The 20,604-nt window shown below is 35.3% G+C and overlaps 1 protein-coding gene and 1 long non-coding RNA gene across 3 annotated transcripts; both read right to left on the minus strand.

The window, feature by feature from the left end:
* Positions 1-930: 930 nt before the first annotated feature.
* LOC100367136 (RNA-binding protein 5-like) lies at positions 931-20,467 on the minus strand. Of its 2 annotated transcripts, none has more exons than XM_085497093.1 (19): positions 20,346-20,467; positions 17,867-18,431; positions 17,222-17,329; positions 13,355-13,436; positions 12,672-12,745; positions 11,996-12,082; positions 11,813-11,873; positions 11,554-11,619; positions 11,093-11,320; positions 10,622-10,716; positions 6,997-7,174; positions 6,394-6,902; positions 5,906-6,085; positions 4,776-4,925; positions 4,573-4,632; positions 3,526-3,798; positions 3,134-3,228; positions 1,471-1,600; positions 931-1,379 (listed from the first exon to the last, which is right to left on the minus strand). In XM_085497093.1, the coding sequence occupies exons 1-19, from the start codon at positions 20,351-20,353 to the stop codon at positions 1,248-1,250; spliced, it is 3,081 nt and encodes a 1,026-aa protein (XP_085353219.1). In that variant the 5' UTR covers positions 20,354-20,467; the 3' UTR covers positions 931-1,247. The 2 variants fall into 2 exon arrangements, with proteins under 2 accessions (XP_085353219.1, XP_006821221.1); XM_006821158.3 differs by having other exon boundaries at positions 3,526-3,801.
* Positions 8,760-9,397, minus strand: LOC146747841 (uncharacterized). Its single transcript, XR_014928985.1, has 2 exons — positions 9,237-9,397; positions 8,760-9,077 (listed from the first exon to the last, which is right to left on the minus strand). It is a non-coding gene; the product is annotated as an uncharacterized LOC146747841 (long non-coding RNA).
* Positions 20,468-20,604: the final 137 nt, after the last annotated feature.

Genomic DNA, 20,604 nt, shown 5'->3' on the forward strand with positions numbered 1-20,604 from the left:
AATGCGCAATTATTTTTTTTACAAAAAAAGTAATTTTTCACTTTTGATTAAGTAACGCACCGTGGAATGCAGATACGGACATGGCAAACACACCTTTGAAAAGCTTGAAGTCTGGCGATTCCAAAAATATATACTTTCCTGGGTCTATTTGTGGTCATTTGGTCACAATTAGAATATGAAAACAAGTATGCAAATAATAGTCCCGCTATCTTAATTCGAAACTTTGTATATTAACAGGACCTGGGTTTGTTTCATTATCACCACTAATTCCCATCAAAATATAGCCCTGACACCCTCATGACCATCTGTCATTCAGATCAAGACAGAACTAAAAACCTTAGCATTACAGACTAAGCTAATTATTTATTCTGAGCATGCTGAGTTGCTGTCAGTGCAGTAGGTAATTTTGGATGAAAATCTTGAAAAAAAACAAAACATTTAGGATTTTCAGATCTGGGAAAAAAAAATTACGTGCATATTCGGCAGACTTGTTCATCATCCTGCCAAGTTTATCAGGTTAATTATTAGTTTCCAAGTTTCATTACAAGTTGATTGTTTTGTCTTAAGGTTTTGCTAACCGGCTTCTTGCAGTCCTCATTTTGTCATAGATAACACACAATATTAGTGTGGGGAGAAACCCAGCATGTGTGCACTTGGATATTGTTACACCATAATCTAAGAATTATTGCCCATACAGCAATTTTGGAAACGCTCCCATTACGATGATACAAATCCGGTTTTTAAACACGTACATATTGATTACCTGTTAACATATATTAGCCAGTTATAATTGCAACATGATGTGCGAGATTTTTAAGCAATCTATGCATGAGAAAGGGTTGAATAGTTTTACATCAAAGAATACTTCAAAGGGAGGGGGCTTGCATTCTGTTTTATCATACATAAAAACACTCTAGCACATTCTGCAAGTTTGTTTGATGTAACTTTTATTTTTACACCCACCACAGAAGATAATTTAGCAATATTGTAAAGCTTAAAAATACATTATATTTACAGAAACAAACTTGACTCCTAGAAAACAAATACATAACTATGGTAGGTAATAGTATTTTTATAGGAAACCTAAAAAATGTTTAAAGTTTTCTCATATTGCTATCAATCATTCTAAACTGTTAGTTTGATGGGAGGGTAAAACAGTAAAAGGTACCATGCAAATATTTATTCTCATAAATATCTATACATGATCAGGAATCCACATGACGTTTTTCGTTAAAGTATAAAAAAAATTAATCTTCAGAAAGTTCTTCATATCTTTGTTGCATCATTTTTTTGACAGTCTCTTTGTACGAGTCTGTTGCTGTACTTCCATAATTACTCCCTCTCATTCCCAAACCAGCTCCTGCTGTTCTTTTGTTAACCTGCAGGATTAGAGAAATTATATCAACACTGTAAAACAATAGCCACATAAAAATGTGAAAATATGCACTTGTGTGACAAATTTGAACTTACCTCAATTATATCTTTTCGTCCTTGTCTCTTTCTACCCAGACCAGTACCTTCACTCCAACCCATGGCCTGTAACATTTTATTTCCAATGTTATCCATACCAATACCTGTCTTTGTGGGTTGTTCATAGTCACTGAAATAAAAATGTTATAACAACTTTGTGTTATTTGGGGGCAATGTAATAGTAGGAGATTTTTAAAAGCAAACCACCTTCACAAATACATTGAGATGCACCTTGTTTGAAGCCTGTTAAGTTATATCTTAAAGACCTTATGGAACAAGTCCTAGTACTGTACTTAAACGGGTAAGAGCCCATGCCTGGACAAACACCCCCCCCCCCCCACTTTTGACACAATAAAGAAATTGAGGTCATATCTGGGCACACGCCCAGGGGGTCTTTTTCTACACAAAAAAAAAAAAAAAAAAAAATTTTCTATTCGTTGACTGTGGTTGTATTAACAGTCGACTTTCTTGAAGTCTGTCATGATGCTTGTACAAATTCTTTAAAAATAATTGTTAATTGCGTAAAACAAGGGGGGGGGACGCGAAATAGCTAGGACAGCTTTTTGCCTTCAGGGCAGTGCGTTCACTGCTGATTTTTTTTAGAATCATAACAGTCAGCAAGTCTATAAAAATATATATTAAAGCAGAAACGGTAGTTCTCTTTTTGAAATATTTGGTGGCCCTAAAAAGGCCGGCGGTTTGGTTTGTGCTTCCTTAGAAACAATTCAAGCAAATCGTATAAGGAGAGTCGCTAACAAGTTTAGCAATGTCACGATTTGACCTTTATGATGAAATACTAGTAGTGATGTCATTCTTAGCCAACCAGTAAAGCAGATACATATAGGTCAAAGATGATTGCCAGACTGTAAACAAAAGCATCATGTGCCATCGCACCAGAGCGACCCCATTTTTCTTGTCTCTATTATGATTAGACATGAATGAAAAGTGCCAAGCTGACAGACTGCGAAATCCGTGGATTAAAAGTCCAAATTGTGTGGGAAGATATCAGCGAAATTCAGGAATAAGTTGTAGGGATTTTGTTCGACAGCTACAGTGACGCCGACTTGGACTTTGAGGGTTTTGAGTTTTGGCGAAGATGGCAATGAACATACAAATAAAGATCTGGGAAGTTTTTTCAAACAGCTATGATTTTTTTATAATTTTTACTGTGTAATTTTGTAAATTATTATTGAAATTGTATGACGGTTGATTCGTAATTTGTCGAGACCAGAAATCATTTTACACAGTTTAACCCCTGACATTTTAATTCAGTTTGAGTTCACGTGTATTGGGCATGTTTGTCGGCGGGAAAATCCTAATTCAAATGATTCCGCACTGTCGATTTTTATATTCCCTGCCGCAGTTGGATCTGCGAATTTTCACTTTTTTGGCTGGGGATCTCCTAGCAAACGCCCACCCCTTATTTTTGGCAATTTTCCATGTTCAGGCTTATACCCGGATAAATACGGTAGTTTTTAATGTAAGGTTATATTGCATAAATAAACATCTACCGTACATTTATAAGATCCTGTTTCCAGACTTAATGTTCGAATATGACTAATAAAAATTGTGTCACTATGGTTTTTTGTATATAACAAAGCCAGAAACTATGACCATATGCTGACATCTGCATAAACTTGCCAGTAATTGTTCCATCACTTACATGATTGGTTCTCTACGCTTCCGCTTTTTAGGTTCAGGGGGTTCTGGTACACCATATTTCTCCCTTCTTTCCTTGGCTCTGTCTCTGTATTTAGCCTAATAATGTAATTAAAATATCATTAGTTGTGGGTGTCAATCAAGTAAAACATGTAAAATACTTGTTGCAGGTGAATACAGTTTCCATTTTTGGCTGGCACAATTCCTTCAGAGTATCTGCAAGCATATTTTGGGTTGCAATTAAAAATAAAAGCTGCCTGTTTATATTGAAAAGTGTCAATCCCAATCTATATGTAGTTGCATGTATAGTTTATTACGACTTTTTTTTGATATACAAGCTATCCATGATCTAACAGTATTAGTTTGAATTACTGATCTTTCTTTCATTACACTTACCTCCCGTTCTTTTCTAGCAAGGGCATCTAATTCTTTAGCACTCATGTTACTTCTTTGCCACATTTCTAAATTTTGTTTGTGTAAATCAGAGAACTGTACATGTTTCATCAGGATTTCTTTTGATGAAAACTGGCGCTTGCAGAGATTACACGTTAGTTTGCTTAAATCAGTATGAATGGTTAAATCTTTCAACTCTGCCTCATCTTGTTCTTCTGATTCACTGTCACTTCCACCGCCATAAGATGCAACAATTATTGGTGCTGGTGGTTGATGCTGCTGGTTCAGTAGAGAAAACAAGTTAGTGAAAATGTCATTCTCCATTGCTACTTTTTTGTGAGCTAAACAGAAGAAAGCAATGACCTATTTAAATGTGTGTGGTTAGTACGATGACAGGGTGGTGTTACATTATGTCAATTATTTATTGGACTGTTACTCATGACAGATGTGATAAGATAAAATATCATGCACGACTAAGATCCCGTTCTGAAATGGCAGAAATGCTTGATTTTGATAAATTTTTAGCCCTATTTTTAGGCTACCATTCGGCCATCTTCAATTTGTTTGTGATGTGTATGTAAAATTTGAAAGCGATTTATCAAGGCATATCCAATATACAGGTGTGGATGGGTGAAGTTATACTGTTACTGATAAAATTTTATTCAACAACACAATAGATGGTTTTGTTGATAGGTTTCAACATTTTGAGAAACACAGTTCTTGAGATATAAATTAAACTTTGTGATAAATGTGTAGTACAATTTACCAGTAATCATGGCAAACAAGCTTACATTGATTTATTGTCCCATTTTCAAATACCTGTTGACAAATAACTCCTTAAACTGAGAAATTATTCTCATCGTTGTATTCACAAATTTAATTACTCAACCACCCTTATAAAGACCACTTGTCTAGAAAGGACTATTCCTTTAAGTACCTTAGGTGGTTGCTATACACAGGTTTGACTGATATGAAAGTTAGAAAGATGACATTTCACTGAGATAACATTTGAAAACAATCTGGACTGATTTACCAGCATTAGTCACCTACCATTGGTATGGAAACTGCCTTCTTCACAGTGTCTACTTCTTTCATTCTTTCTAGATTTCTCTATATGAAAAAATCAATTTCAAATTCTTGATCACTCAAAGTTGTACAATTGATTTGAGTGCTCCGTATTTAGTTTTCTACTTGCCAGTTTATAAAATAGCAGTTACTATTTGTGGTCAGGTAATAAATATCACAATAATTACCTTCCATTCCATGACAGCAAATCCAGCATCTGCTGAGGCAGAGCTTTTTTCTGTGTCCGCACTGCTTGCATGTGACCTCTTCCCTGCACCTCCATGACCCTCTTTTGTTTGGTTCAGACTCTTAGCCCATCTTTCCATGTCTTTGGCAATCTGTAACAGTAGAAGTGATGGAAAGGTCAATCAAAAAATGGAGGCTTTATGGACTCGGTTCAAATTCGGCCAAGAATTTTGAATACTTTTGTTTGAATAATGTACTGGATGTGTAAATTATGAATATAAAAATACAGGTGTATACTGTCAATACATGCAAGTCTCAGAAGTAGCACAACATTTTGTTATACAGGTTATTTTATATTTTGTAAAATACTTTATTTTCACTCAGAATTTATTTATGCTGTGCTATGATTTAGTGAAAATAAAAATCAATGAATAAACTATTTTTTCCACTATTTTACATTCAGCTCATCAAAAAATCAGTGAAAATAAATTCCATGTAAAACACCCAAAAATTCTTTTCAGCAAAAATTAATTCCAAATAAAATACTTTACAGTAGGACAGTTATGTACAATGTAAATGCATGTACAGAAAACATAAGACAAGTCAGACCAGGTGAGATTATTACATGTGCTCATGATATATATCTACAGTAAAAAGCATAGTTTGACATACAGATAGTTTGTATTTTTCAATTAAATAAGCCAAAATAAAGGAGTGTTTAGACAAAACACACTGATTCAAAGAAAGGCAGAGACAATTAATGTAGCTGGTAATTATTATATACATGGATGAGGTTGGTTAGTCTAAATGCAACATCACACTAGTCACTGCCCAATTTTGATAAACACTCTTCCAATTTGATGACATAATATTCTTATTGATGAAGTCTAATTATTGTTCTATGAATACACAACTGTTGAGCTGAATCAATTTCCGCTGTACGCAATGTGGATGCAATTGGCCCATTATGTATCTACAAAATCTGAACAAAATCAATCTATGATCCTATTTCACAGAATGGTAGAAATACTCTATTTTGGAACATTTTCACAAATAGCTACCATCCTGAATCCAACTGGTAGGAATGCATGTACATATTTTTCACCACTGAAAAAATACTAAAAGTATTTACCTTTTTAGCAGATAATGTTTTTTCTTTCTTCACTTTCTCTTTTTCATCTGTATCAGCTGGCTTTGTTGGCGTGGGGGCAGGTGGTGGTTTTGGATCGGATTGTGAATCCGGTGCTGGTAAATATGTTGACTTTGCAGCATCCCAATATAAATACTGACCAGTCTGGCTGTTATAATAATACTGCGTATGTGATACAGAGAGAGATATTCAGAAAATAGATGAGCATTGTCTATACATGTACATGAATACATTTATATAGAGGATTAGTAGTTTGTTTATCACATAAATAAGTTTGGGTTGCAAAAGTCAAATTTAAGAGAATTAATTACAGTATAAATATGTACCAGTACACCTACTTCATATGTCAATATTTCAATAACATGTATACAACATCCCATATGGGAGTTAAGTTAAGCATACAAAGACGTTAAAACAACCAGATAAGACAGCAGCATATGAACAACACAAGGAACAGTTGAACTGTTTACCTTTGAATTAGCATCATAATGTAAACTTGTTGTTGGATCATAGTAATATCCTGACGCAGGATCATATTGATACTTGGAGACATCAGGCGTAGGATATTTAGCATGAAGCTCGACACCACCACTATTGCTATTATTACTCTCTTGACTAACGCATCTCTGATACACAGGTTGCTGTTGTTGCAGCTGCTGCTGCTGAACTAATTGTTGTTGTTGCTGAAATTGTTGCAGCTGCTGTTGTTGATTTTGTTGCTGTAAAAGTTGTTGCTCAAAATATTGTTCACTGTGAGCTTTTGTTTTATTGGACTTCCTCCTTTTATCTTTTGCGTTATTTTCAGAGTGCTGAGTCTGCTGAGTCCACTGTTGAGCTTCCATTTTGAGACGTTCCTGAGGGGTAAGTGCAGCAAGCTGCTGATGCTGCATCTGAGCTACAATATGTTGCTGCAGTTGTTGCTGTTGCACCTGATGCTGCTGTGCCGCTGCTACTTGCTGTTGTGCAATGGACGCAATATCTAAAAAAAGAATGATAGGCATACGTAACCCAATTGAGAGCCTTGTCCAAGAATCAACTTCACTAAAATTGACAGATGCAATACAAATCCTTACCACCTAGCGCAGGCTGTACTGCGGCAGAAGCAGCCACACCTTGTTCTGCTAGCTGTTTATAATACTGAATGTAATCTTCATTTCCAGCTCCTTGTTGGTAATACGTTGAATAATCATACAGATTCTGCACTGCTCCCTGACCAAGCTGTTGTTGCTGCTGCTGCTGCATTGCAGCATTCTGAAGTAAACAAAGATTTATTAGTCTGTGCCAGGAACTTGCAAATTTGGTCTTGTGAGTGCGTTCATGACCACAGAGTGTAATATCTTGAACATGTAGACATATTTGTTCAAACATAAAATAGATCTAAAGTTTTTTTTTTCAAGGTCCTTATGCCAATCAAGTGGACAGTTTTGGGGGAAATGAAAACAAAAGAAATTTAATGTTGTTTTTGTTCTTGATATCCCCACATGCATACAAACAGAACAGACATGATAATTCTGTAAATAGACATGAATAAAAATTCTATTTAAATGAATATTGTTTTCATAAATAGGAATCAAAGAAAGCTTAGAAAGAACTCCCATGTGCTGAGAGTATTGGAGACACATTAAATATAATTCGAAATTACTTAGCTGAAAACTAATTATGCAAATCAGAAAATTAATATGACCAGATTTGAGTGTAAAACTAACGAGGTCTGCGTAATGTAACAGAAAATCTATGTCTCCAAGTTTAATTGAAATGTGATTAGAACCAAAAAATTATGAATTATTATGCTTATTAGGGAATTAATATGAACAGATTTTTACCCCAAACTAATTAGGTTTGTACATTGTCCTAGAGCATCTTTGTACTAAGTTTCATTGAAATGGAATAATTAGTACCGTGAAAACTCCAAAATTTCGACCCCTCTAAAAATTCGGACGCCTATTTATTTGCCGGGGTTCGGTGTTTTATTTACCTCCAAATTTTCGACTCCACTAAGAATTGCCGACTCATTCTTATTCGAAAATTGCGACCAGTTTTAGTTTTCCCCCAAACGAAAAAAAAAACGATGTGAGCGTTCAAACGGGACCTTCCTCGAAGGCATGAATCCGGGTTTCTGATTGACTGAGAGATTTTTATTTTATTGGTAACGAAAATATATTCTAAATAAACGAAGTTTCAAATAAAAACGAACACAAAAATCTCGGCATGCTGTGTTTCTGAATTGTTGATTATTACTGTACTCAGTAGTGATTATAATAATGTACACAAAATAAATTTGTTGAATGGTTATGAAATACAAATAAAAGTCAACTTAGTTTCATCGTAAGCGAATGATTCCGGTCTCGTATAAACGTTTGATGCTGTAGGATATCCGCCATGTTCTCTTAGGTCAAATAGGTCAAATCGCTAATTAACCAATCAAAAAGCTGGATGATGCCAACGTGTTCAAATTACCATAGCTTATTTAAATATGTTAATGTTATTGAACGCAATGCGGAAGAGATTGGTGTTGTAGTACGATATTTTGGCTTGGATTTTGATGCGAAAACGGCATGATTTTTTTTAAATAAAAAAATTAGTTGTTTTTAAAAAATAAACTGGTCATCTGAAGAATAATTTAACATTGTTCACAGTGATAACAGCTCATTCTCGAAAGGAAGCTTACCCGCTCACGCTAGTCACGATAAAAATCATACACGTGTACTCTTGAATAGACAGACGTCAATGACTACGGTAAAACTTACTCTATTTTAGCCGGCAGGATTGATTGAAATGTCCAAAAAATGACGCCAAAATACACCTTAAAAGTCCCATTTTATTTTCTTAAATCCCATTTTATTTTTTAATCCAAGGGCGAATTTACGGCAGAATTTGGTCCCTCAAATAAGGGACACGTGAGCTTTGATTCTAACCGGATACATTGCACTGGGTCGGGGAGATAGTTTGCTAAACTTCCATGTATCTTTTGTCCAATGGGTACCTGTACTTCGAACATTCGCAAGTTTTCCTAGGTAGTGCGAGACAGCTTTGTCTTTTGACCTATTAGTTTTGTGCTGACCTCTTCTCTGCGTCTTGATGTTTTGTTTTGCTTGTCATAATACTCACTGATTGATGACTTTGTTTAGATTTTGAGTTACAACTCGGCCACGACCTTTGCTTTTACCGTGAAACATGAGGAAGTTTACGTCAATTGACGGACATTGCATTTTTTTAAAACTAATGAAGCACACTGTCTATCATCCCCATTTTTTCATTTGCTGATTTCTATTCTGAAAAATTCGACCGTCCGAAAATGCACCTTAATTTTGACTCTAAAAACATGTCACATTTCTAACACCAATTATTTAAAACCGGTCGAAATTTTGGAGTTTTTACGGTGCTTTAGATATCAGTGTGAAAGCTTAAAATTGGTTAATTATGCAAATTAGGTAATTAATATGTACAGATTTTAACCCACAATTATTCAGGTCTGTCTATTGTCCTACAGCATCCATGTACATTCATTGATATGTGATGTATAGTACCTGAGATATCAGTGTGAAAGTTGGTTAATTATGCAAATTAGGTGATTAATATGCACAAATATTTACCGGAAACTAATTGGGTCTGCATAATTCTAGATTCATTGAAATGTGATGATTAGTACTTTAGATATCAGTAGAAAAGCTGAAAATTAATTATGCAAATTAGGTAATTAATATGCACAATTATTTACCCTAAAACTAATCAGGTCTCTGCATAGTCCTAAAGGATCTATGTACCAAGTTTCATTGAAATGTGATGATTAGTACTTGAGATACCCGTGGAAAAGCTGAAAATTAACTAATTATGCAAATTAGGTGATTAATATGCACAAATATTTATCGAAAACAATCAATCTCTGCATAGTCCTTGAGTATGTAAGTACCAAGTTTCATTGAAATGTAATGCTAACTACTTATATCAAATGCTGAAAATTAATTAATTATGCAAATTAGGTAATTAATATGTACTGATATTACCATAAAAACTATCAGGTCTGTGCAGTGTCGTATGACATCTATGTACCAAGTTTTATTGAAATGTGATGATTAGTACTTGAGATATCAGTGGAAAAACCGAAAATTGACTAATCATTATGCAAATTAGGTAATTAGTATCCACGGATTATTACCAAAAACTAATCAAAACCTAGCATTAGTTCAGAGCATCTATGTACCAAAGTTTCATCAAAATCCAATGAGTGGTTGTTTAGATATCAGTGGAACAGTCATGGAACCACTAAAAAATAGCTAATTATCATGCAAATTAGGTAATTAATATGCACGGATTTTTACCAAAAATTAATCAAATCTGCGCATATGTTCAGAGCATCTATGTACCAAGTTTCATCAAAATCCAATGAGTGGTTCTTTAGATATCAGTGGAACAGTCATAGAACAGCTAAAAAATAGCTAATTATCATGCAAATTAGGTAATTAACGAGCATGGATTTTTACCAAAACCTAATCAAATCTGCGCATTGGCCCAGAGCATCTATGCACCAAGTTTCATCAAAAACCGATGTATGGTTCTTGAGATAGCAGTGGAACAGTCGGACACACATACACACACACATACACACATACACACATACAGACACACTAACTGCAAAGACTCCCATTTTGTGCTTCGCACATGGGAGTCAAAAATAATGGATGACTTCATAAAACTTACAGCTGACCACTGTGCTGCTGCTATTGCTGTATTGGCAGCACTATCAATCAAGCTGGGAACTGGCTTACTGTGGTCTTTTGCATAGCTCACTGAAACTGCAAATTAAATATTTATTTAGCATGCATGCAATGTGAATGGGTAAAAACAATGATATTTGAAAAAGCCTATGGGTATCAAATATGCCATTGCACTGGCGTTAACAATATTTTTTCTTATATTAAAGCATAACCTGTTTTGATGCAGATATGCAACAAGTAAACAGAACAATTTAACTAAAGATCCTTTTAAATGTTAATGCCCACATACGAGTTAATCAAAGCAACACACATGACATCTGTTATCAAAGCATTGTTGGCATGCTGTAAGGAGAATCAACATCAACATAAAATGAGTTCAATAGCTTCATTTGTTAAGTCTTCCAAGACAGTAGAGAGAACACATGAACCATCTAACTGATTGAATATAGATTACCTTCCCTTCCATCTATAGACAGTGGTGTCTGCATTGCATTGATTACTTGCAACATCTCAGTGCTTTTCTGAACTGTGATAAAGTCCACGTAACAAAATCCCCGCGAAGTATTTGTCAATGGATCTCTAGCTACTCTGATATCCTTGATAGGTATAGTAGTGAGAGCACCCAATACTGTGCCTATTTTGTCTTCTGTTGTGAGTATGTCCAGTCCTCTCACCAGTAATGCTAGACAAACAAACAGCATAAAAACAAAGTGGTTATATTATAACATTTAATTTTTAGATTTTGACAACAACAATCCCATTTTTACTTGTCAGCAAACTGAACAGATTATGAACTACACATTTCATTATAATTCTGATGCAAATGACTCAAATTGAAAGAATGTAGGATAGTAAAAGTAGAGAGAATGTAAATGATGAGCAAATGGTAAACTAAACATTCCAAACCATGCTTACTTTGATAAGGATCTGTACCAACTTCTTCACATCCATCATAGTTATCTTTGATGTACTGGCATGATTCTGAAAACAATACAATCCATTTGAGCAAACAAAGACAGGTGTACAAGATACAATTCACAGTACTAGTGACATTAATCTGAAATGCTAAATCTAGATAATTCACAAGTACAACTACAAGTTCCCCTAACTTTTGCAACAATTGTACAAAATAAACTGAGCAATCAACCAACATTTTGAGGTTTTCTGGACATACCTTCTCTTGATATACTGCATTTAAAACAGTGATCTCTCCTCTTAAAGTTATAGGCACCACACTGGAAGTATGAAAATAATCAACTCGCTGAATACATTTGAAATAAAACCATTCCCATCAACTCATTTCCAAACATATGACTTGACAATATGAATATCAAAACACAAGTAGAAAAATTCTTACCTTTGAACAAGTCCAATCTTGTTCTTTCTGTGGTTTAGGTTGGCTGTAACTCATATATACATACTGACCATCAAGTTTAATGCGACCCTGCGAATGAATATACTGAATTAATATCATAGGAATGGTGTGCTAAAAAACCCTTTTTATCACAGGCACCAAATGGAACTATTTCCTAAATGCCCAAATAGTCCATACATTCCCCAATCGGTCCAGGAGAGCTTCAAGAAGATGTTCTTCCTACTTGTAGATCAGGCAATATCTTCCAGAATCCACATCTGTAAGAGAGCCCTTACTCAACTCTACAGCTAGCTAGCTACAATTGTATTGTGTAAAATTCAGCTGGCTGACCTTGAAAGTATCGTATTACCCCCCCTAAATCGCAACACTTTTCTTCCATAAAATCATTGAAAATACATGTCTCTTCTTAATTTGTTCAAAGTATGTGCTTTTGAAAAGTTGAAATTATCATAAATAGGAAAATATAATATGAAGTATGAAATGAAGAAAAACATCGAACATCAACAAAGCTGATCTTTGTTCCGTTTTCGTCATCAGGTAATATAACCTACTGCATACACGGCCAGCTTCCAGTCAGTCGCTCCCCGAGAACGCACTGTCTGGTGCTGATGTATTTGATCAAACACACAGTATCAAAATGTTGGAAAAACTCTGAAACCTTGTTCTGTTCCATCCACTGAGTGGCGTCCGATAGGTTTTGAAACTCCACAAAAGCAAAACCACGGGAAGCACCTAAAGATGATGAGCATTGATTGTGTTAGAAACATGTTGCAGGGCAGTAATTAAGAAAAGCTCATCGAACATTAATACCCCCATCCTTGAACACTGGACTCACCACCACTCACAAAGCTTACATGTAATTTATAAGGTTGATGTGCAGCAATAATACTTACCTCAAATAATTTAACACAAAACATGAATTTATTTAGCTAACACCCATCAATTGAGTCAATTTTTCTATTGTATTTGAAAAATGAAATGCACACATACAAGTACGAATTTGTGTTAAGTGTGTCACGTTATGGATAAAACCTTACAGATCCAACTAAAAAAAACACAAGTGGAAACATTTTGGAATACATACTTTGAATACCTTTACCTTTCAACAAGTTATAAAACTACTAATTAGTAATGCAAAACACACACAAATAATTCATTTCTACCAGTACATGCATGCAATAAATTGTAACTGAACAGCAAGATGGGCATCACGTTTTAAAAAACATTGATGACGACTATGAAGTAGTTAGTGGTGAAGTCCAGTCTCAGTCATATTCAAGGATGGTTTTTGAAAACACAGTTATCACTAAAACCAGCAATAATACAAGCTACATAGCTCACCTGTTGCTTTCTTTCCTTTCATTTTTCTTGTTAAAACAACATCCTTGGCCACAATACCAAAATCTTCAATTTCCGAATTAATCTGCCAAGAAAAGAAAACGCATGATATATATTTTTTAGGCACAACATGATTTCTCTGACCAAATACGTACTCGACCGAGTTAGCGCCCATGCCTAGGCAAGCGCCCATCCCCCACTTTTGCGCAATTTTTATATTCGGGGTCACATTCGGCAAAGCGCCCACCCTTTCAAAATGCAACTAATTTAAAACTTGGTCTCGCGTAACGAATCTTGGTACCGTTAAAGTCCTATTATAAACCACGGTTTATATTACAATGTATGAATTTAAAAATTGGGATCAAAAGCTCAAGTTCGGGGTGCGGTTTCTATTACGTACATATTGCAATCACTAAATGGGCGTGGTCATTTTTTGTCTACAACACATGCACAAAACAAACAATACACCGTACAATCTCTTGAATAGGCGTCGGGGAAGAGTGAAAGGCCTTATTTTGGTTCTAAAATAGGAGTTACGAAATGTTGAAAAATTACAGTCAATCAAAAAAAAATTCCACATGATACAAAAAATACTCAGTGTTTTTAATGTAATATGCATTTATTTTTTTAATTTTCTTGGTAACGAAAAGTATATTCTAACAGAAGTTTCAAATAAAAACACGAATGCACTGCTTAGTAGCAAATGATCACATAACGGTAGCTCGATCCGGCCATGCTGCGGGTCACAAGTGAATAACTTACTTGTTTTCAAAGTGTTGATATTGGTGATTATTATTTAGTAGTGATTACAATAACGCACGAAAAATAAATTCGTTGAATTTTTATAAAATGCAAGTAAAATTCAACTTACCGTAAAAACTCCAAAATTTAGACCAGTTTTAAATAATTAGTGGTGGAAATGTGGCGTGTTTTTAGAGTCAAAATTAGGGTGCATTTTCGGACGGTCGAATTTTTCAGAATAGAAATCAGCAAATGAAAAAATGGGGATGATAGACAGTGTGCTTCGTTAGTTTTTAAAAAAATGCAATGTCCGTCAATTGACGTAAACTTTCCCATGTTTCACGGTAAAAGCAAAGGTCGTGGCCGAGTTGTACGCCAAACAACTCAAAATCAAAACAAAGTCATCAATCAGTGAGTATTATGACAAGGAAAACAAAACATCAAGACGCGGAGGAGAGGTCAGCACAAAATTAGGTCAAAAAACAAAGCTGTCTCGCACTACCTAGGAAAACTTGCGAATGTTCGAAGTACAGGATACATGGAAGTTTAGCAAACTCCCCGACCCAGTGCAATGTATCCGGTTAGAATCAAAGCTCACGTGTCCCTTATTTGAGGGACCAGATTCTGCCGTAAATTCACCCTTGGATTAAAAAAATAAAATGGGACTTTTAAGGTGTATTTTGGCGTCATTTTTTGGACATTTCAATCATTCCTGTCGGCTAAAATAGAGTCTAAGTTTTACCGTAGTCATTGACGTCTATTCAAGAGTACACGTGTATGATTTTTATCGTGACTAGCGTGAGCGGGTAAGCTTCGTTTCGAGAATGAGCTGTTATCACTGTGAACAATGTTAAATTATTCTTCAGATGCCCAGTTTATTTTTTAAAAACAACTAATTTTTTGATTTAAAAAAAAAATCATGCCGTTTTCGCATCAAAATCCAAGCCAAAAGATCGTACTACAACATCAATCTCTTCCGCATTGCGTTCAATAACATTAACATATTTAAATAAGCTATGGTAATTTGAACACGTTGGCATCATCCAGCTTTTTGATTGGTTAATTAGCGATTTGACCTATTTGACCTAAGAGAACAAGGCGGATATCCTACAGCATCAAACGTTTATACAAGACCGGAATCATTCGCTTACGACGAAACTAAGTTGACTTTTATTTGTATTTCATAACAATTCAACGAATTTATTTTGTGTACATTATTATAATCACTACTGAGTAATAATCAACAAATCAGAAACGCAGCATGCTGAGATTTTTGTGTTCGTTTTTATTTGAAACTTCGTTTATTTAGAATATATTTTCGTTACCAATAAAATAAAAATCTCTCAGTCAATCAGAAAGCCGGATTCATGCCTTCGGGGAAAGTCCCGTTTGAACGCTCACATCGTGTTTTTTTTCGTTTGGGGGAAAACCAAAACAGGTCGCAATTTTCGAATAAGAACAAGTCGGCAATTTTCAGTGGAGTCGAAAATTTGGAGGTAAATAAAATACCGAAACCCGGCAAATAATTAGGTGGTTCGAATTTTTAGAGGGGTCGAAATTTTGGAGTTTTTACGGTAGTTTCCCCATAAGCGAATGATTTCAGTCACATGTAAACAGCCGATACGATATCCGCCATGTTTTTGAATGCTCACGTGACGTATTATTGACCGGATAGGTCAAGTCACTAATTAACCAATCAAAATGCTGGATGGTGCCCATGTGTCTAAATTACATAGCTCATTTAAATATGTTAATGACAGTTCAGCGACCTCATGGTGAACGCAACACGGAAGAGATTTACCGATAATGTAGTGCGATGTTTTGCCTTTGATTTCCATGGGAAAACGGCACGATTTTTTTTTAAATCAAGAAATTATTTGTTTTCGAAAGATAAATTATTCTTCAGTGCTCAGTTTAACACTTTTACGGTGATAAAAGCTCATTGTCTAAAACTTACGAAACACAGACGTATTCAGAAAGAGTATTGACAGAGGTCGCCGCCAGAACAAAAGCAGTTTCATTGCCTGTCTGACATCTTATCACCGCTGAACAATAAATAGGTGTGAATATTTTTAGGCATGTTGTCGAAACAAATGAATAGGATTAGGAACAATGCCGTTTTGGAACAGCTGGTTGAAACAATGAAGTCAGTCACGGTCTTGTTGAATTGGGGGTGCGGTTAGTAATAGGTACTTTTCAAGTTTTGTTAAGAACTCTTTAACCCCGAAGCCGAAATTGGGGGTGCGGTTACTATTACGTATGCGGTTTATATTAGGACTTTAACGGTAATCGTTTTTATACGATATAGCGTGGATATCGACCGCTGTGAACATGTTAATGCGTAGACCACCGTAACAGTGTGTAAACTACGCTTCGACAATGACCTGTTAATACAAGTAAAATGTCGTAAATATTACCGGTATATGCCAAATTCAGTTTACCTCTCAAAAATGGCTAGTTACTAGTTTTTTTGAAAAACCATGTCGTTTATTCGCTGAAATCAATTCCAACAGATCCTACTTCGACATTGATAATTCACTTCTGCATTGCGTTACCAGAAAGTCTTCGGGAATTTCCGAAGAATTGCGTTGGTACAACACAGCATTTTAATTGGTTAATAACCAACTTGACCCATTAGGTCAAAGGACGCTGCTGCAGGTCAAATCTGCAAATGCATCATGGCGGAAAGTAATTTTCGAGAGTTTGCGTACTATCCAACACCAGTGGAGATAATGATGAGAATTTTGACTTCGACTGTGTTCCAACAGACTAATGTTTTTAATTTCGTAAATTCTGGTGGTACATAATTAATATTGTAATAAAATGTGCATATTTTTGTGATCATTTCTGTTTTTTCAGTGTAAAAATCAATGACGACGCAACTAATTTGATTTTCCCTCAAAGACGTAATCTGTCACATGATGAATCAAAATTTTCATTTGCACTCCTTTTTCGAAGGGGGTGCACGGGTAAGCGCCCACCCCTAAAAAATCGTGATTTTCTGAGTTGAGGCCCCTGGGTGCTAACGCGGTCGAGTACGGTACATAAAATTATAATTGTATATTAGGCTTGATTAAAATATAGTTAACCCAAATGGTGTGAAAAAAAAAAAAAAAGATATTTACTTACATCTGATTCTGTAACATCACTTGGTAGTCCTCTTAACATAATCACTGTGCTCTGTTTTTCAGGGCTACGTCTAGAATCTTGGTAACCACTGTCTTCTTCATGTGATGACTGTAATAAAAGATGAAAGTAGAAAAAGTTCAATCAATCAAATTTAATTTGGAAAACATGATGCCTACTGTCTGGGTTTTACTATCAATCATAATCATCCCAACAATAATTGATTTTAATCAACCAGGACTTTTTCTCTCTAAATGTTAGTGTTAAGTGATTTTTTATTGTATACACAGTTTTATGAACATCTTAATAATTATACATTCTAGTCACTGTAAAATAATTTATTTTAGCTGGAATTAATTTTCGCTGAAAATACAATATTTGGGTGTTTTGTATACTGTATTTTATAGCATAATGATTATTAATTAATCTCTACTGATCAATGTCAAAAACATGTTTGAAAATTATCAGCCAAGAATTGCTTGAGTAATTATAACCACAAGAAACAGTTTGCAATAGAGAAAACAATAACAAGAATTTTCTTATTTCCTACATCTAAATAAAATATTGTGCTCAGTCTTTGATGTGCAATTAATCCAGTTTAATTGCAGCTTGAAAAAAAGTATTAACAGGAAATGACTTTTCACAAACCTGTCTGTATCTTCTACTCTCAGATTCTCTTCTATCATCTCGGTCACTGTATCGCTTGCGATCTCTTTCTTCATCTCTGTATCTGTCCCGATCTCTATCTCTATCCCTGTCCCTATCTCTGTCTCTGTCCTGACTTCTATATCTGTCACGATCTCTATCCCTATCCCTATGTCGATCACGATCTCTGTCTCTATCACGAGATCTGTCTCTATCCCTATCTCTGCGATAATTTCTACTTCTATCACGATCCCTATCACGACTATCCTCTCTGCTATGGTAATCTCTACTTCTTTCTTGTTGTTCTTGTTCTTGACTTCTACTTTGAACATGTTCTCTGAGATCTTCATTGAAACTGTTGTCAAAACGGCTTCCACTTCGACCACCAGAATAATCTACCAGATCCCTTCTAACATTTTTTAAATTATCTGTTGCAGTGAAATCATCTATTTGTCTGTTTTCATGAAAATCCTGTACTTCATTATTATCACAGTTCATATTACCATGATAATCAGAACTGATCGTTGAACCGTAATCTCCAAAACTTTGATCTTCGTATCCACAATCCCTGCCATAAATAGAAAGAAAGTATTGATGGTAATCATTACAAGAAACTAGAGCTATATCTTATAATCTTATTTGACAATGATGAAATAGGAAGCTCAGTGGAGCTTGTCAAGAACAACTCATTGTGTGGAAACTTTTGAAAGAACAGTTTCAAAAGAGAGGAACCATTCAAGTTTCCTCCTTGATTGAACCTTATGACTTCCTGTGGTTGGATTCATACTCACACACCTAACAAGGAAGTTTATCATATTCTGATTCACAAACTGACATTGGACAAAGAAATATATTGAGTCAAAACTTCTGTAGTCACTAATTAATATTATTACCTAGATGTACTCAACATAAACTGTGTTTTTGTTTTTCTAGCAATTATTTTCACCAGTTCATTTGAACAGTACTCACTTCAAGTATAAGCATATATAGTGATACATTTTGATAGCCCAAATAATATCCAGATCAACAATATATGATCCTGTAGTTGCAAAATCACAGCTAGGTTCTGCCAAACTTCAAGGTGTTGGGTGCTAATCGATCAACCTTGAACAGTCATTTTCACAATTTATACTTTATAGTATAAGTAGAGTGGCCAAAAGTGAAATTTACATATTATTTATTTCAATATGTACAACTAGAGAAATAATTCTGTTGCGAAATGAATATGAGAACACGCCAGGTAACTGCATTCATTGAATGAGGGTATGGGGTACAAGATTGTCTGCTAGTAGCAATCAAGTAAACTCATAAATAGTTGATCTGAAAAATTGTACGTAGTTGTCTTTACTTGTATCTCAATATAAACAAAACATCAATATAGGACACACGCAACTGCGGTACATTCTGATCCCAGCAAATCGAGTTACATCGTCATCATAGAGCATATGGTATAGTTTTTTTTATAGTTCTGAAGGACGTAGTACCGCCAGTACCGCATGTCAAATTTATTAACAGTTGTAATCATCTCCACCTCATTTCGTTTCACATAAAATAGAACTAGCTCTCTCTTTCACTAATTGGATATACAGTACCTAGCCCTGCGTACAGTGCTGTGTGTACGGGGACGCGTTCGGTTGATAGATGTCCCCACCACAGCCCTGCGAACTTCCATAGACAAAGTCCGGGACTTTGAAAAATATAACTTTTTTAATGAAATAATAAGCCCAGGTACCAAAAATGATGATCGATTACCAGATATATCCAGAACTCCCAGTTCGGAGTCCAATTGTGGATGAAATCGGCTACTTTGCCCTAAAAACAAACGCATTCTCTGGCGTGAATGAAATTAAAAATGGCGGCGTTTGGTGGATAATTCCTCCGGTACATACGCGTTTACAATTTGTCCGTCTTTACTAGTCGTTTTTTTAAAGACATTTCAGTTTCAGATAACTTTATAATGGTTGTTACGGATAACTATCGTCATTTCAACCGATTTCGGCTGGGAAACTACTTATTTTTAACTTGCGCACCAATTACGGTGCGCTCCCGGACTTTGTCTATGGAGGTACGCAGGTCTGTGGTGGGAAAATCTATCAACCGAACGCGTCCCCGTACACACAGCACTGTACGCAGGGCTATACAGTACCCCCCTAGATGACAGTCTTGTTACATTCCCTCGTGATCGCCAGAAACGGTTGTTTTAACACGAATACTATGTTTTGTTTTTTATCCAATTTGCTCAAAAACGAATTATTTTTAAGATACTCATAATATATTATGATAATCTAGGCTAAAAACGCATTTTTTTTAATCCCACTATTCCGTTGTGTTTACATTCCAAAACGAAGCCGCGTTGCTGCATTTGCCTCATTGTGATGGTGTCATGAAATCTGTTCCATGTTACAATACATGAAAGACAGACAGACAGACAGACAGAATGTATTGGATTAACAATAAATATGAACGCTAAATAACTCCTCACCTGTTCATGGTTATCTGCTTGCATATGTCAACGTCTAATCGGTAATAAATATAGGAGAAACCACAAATCGTCTAGACTAGCGAATATCTCAAAATGGCGATAGCCTTGTCTTTGTATCCCATAATGCAAAGTTTGATGACGTAAACGACGAAAAGAATAATTCATTAAAATGCTCATGTGAAAGAATGAATATTTAGTAACACGTTGAACGAAACGTGAAATATGCCGGAACTGTTCTTTTTTATCCAAAGCAAGTATT

Source organism: Saccoglossus kowalevskii, chromosome 3 (genome assembly GCF_978046115.1).
Source record: "Saccoglossus kowalevskii chromosome 3, keSacKowa6.1, whole genome shotgun sequence".
Lineage (NCBI taxonomy): Eukaryota > Metazoa > Hemichordata > Enteropneusta > Harrimaniidae > Saccoglossus > Saccoglossus kowalevskii.

Bases quoted from the DNA above. Each gene is read 5' to 3' on its own strand.
- LOC100367136 (XM_006821158.3), bottom strand. The intron at 12,083-12,671 runs GTTTCAGAGTTT...ATTCATTCGCAG, and splicing joins AGTGGATGGAACAGAACAAG to GGTCGCATTAAACTTGATGG. The intron at 6,903-6,996 runs GTAAGGATTTGT...TTCTTTTTTTAG, and splicing joins AGTACAGCCTGCGCTAGGTG to ATATTGCGTCCATTGCACAA.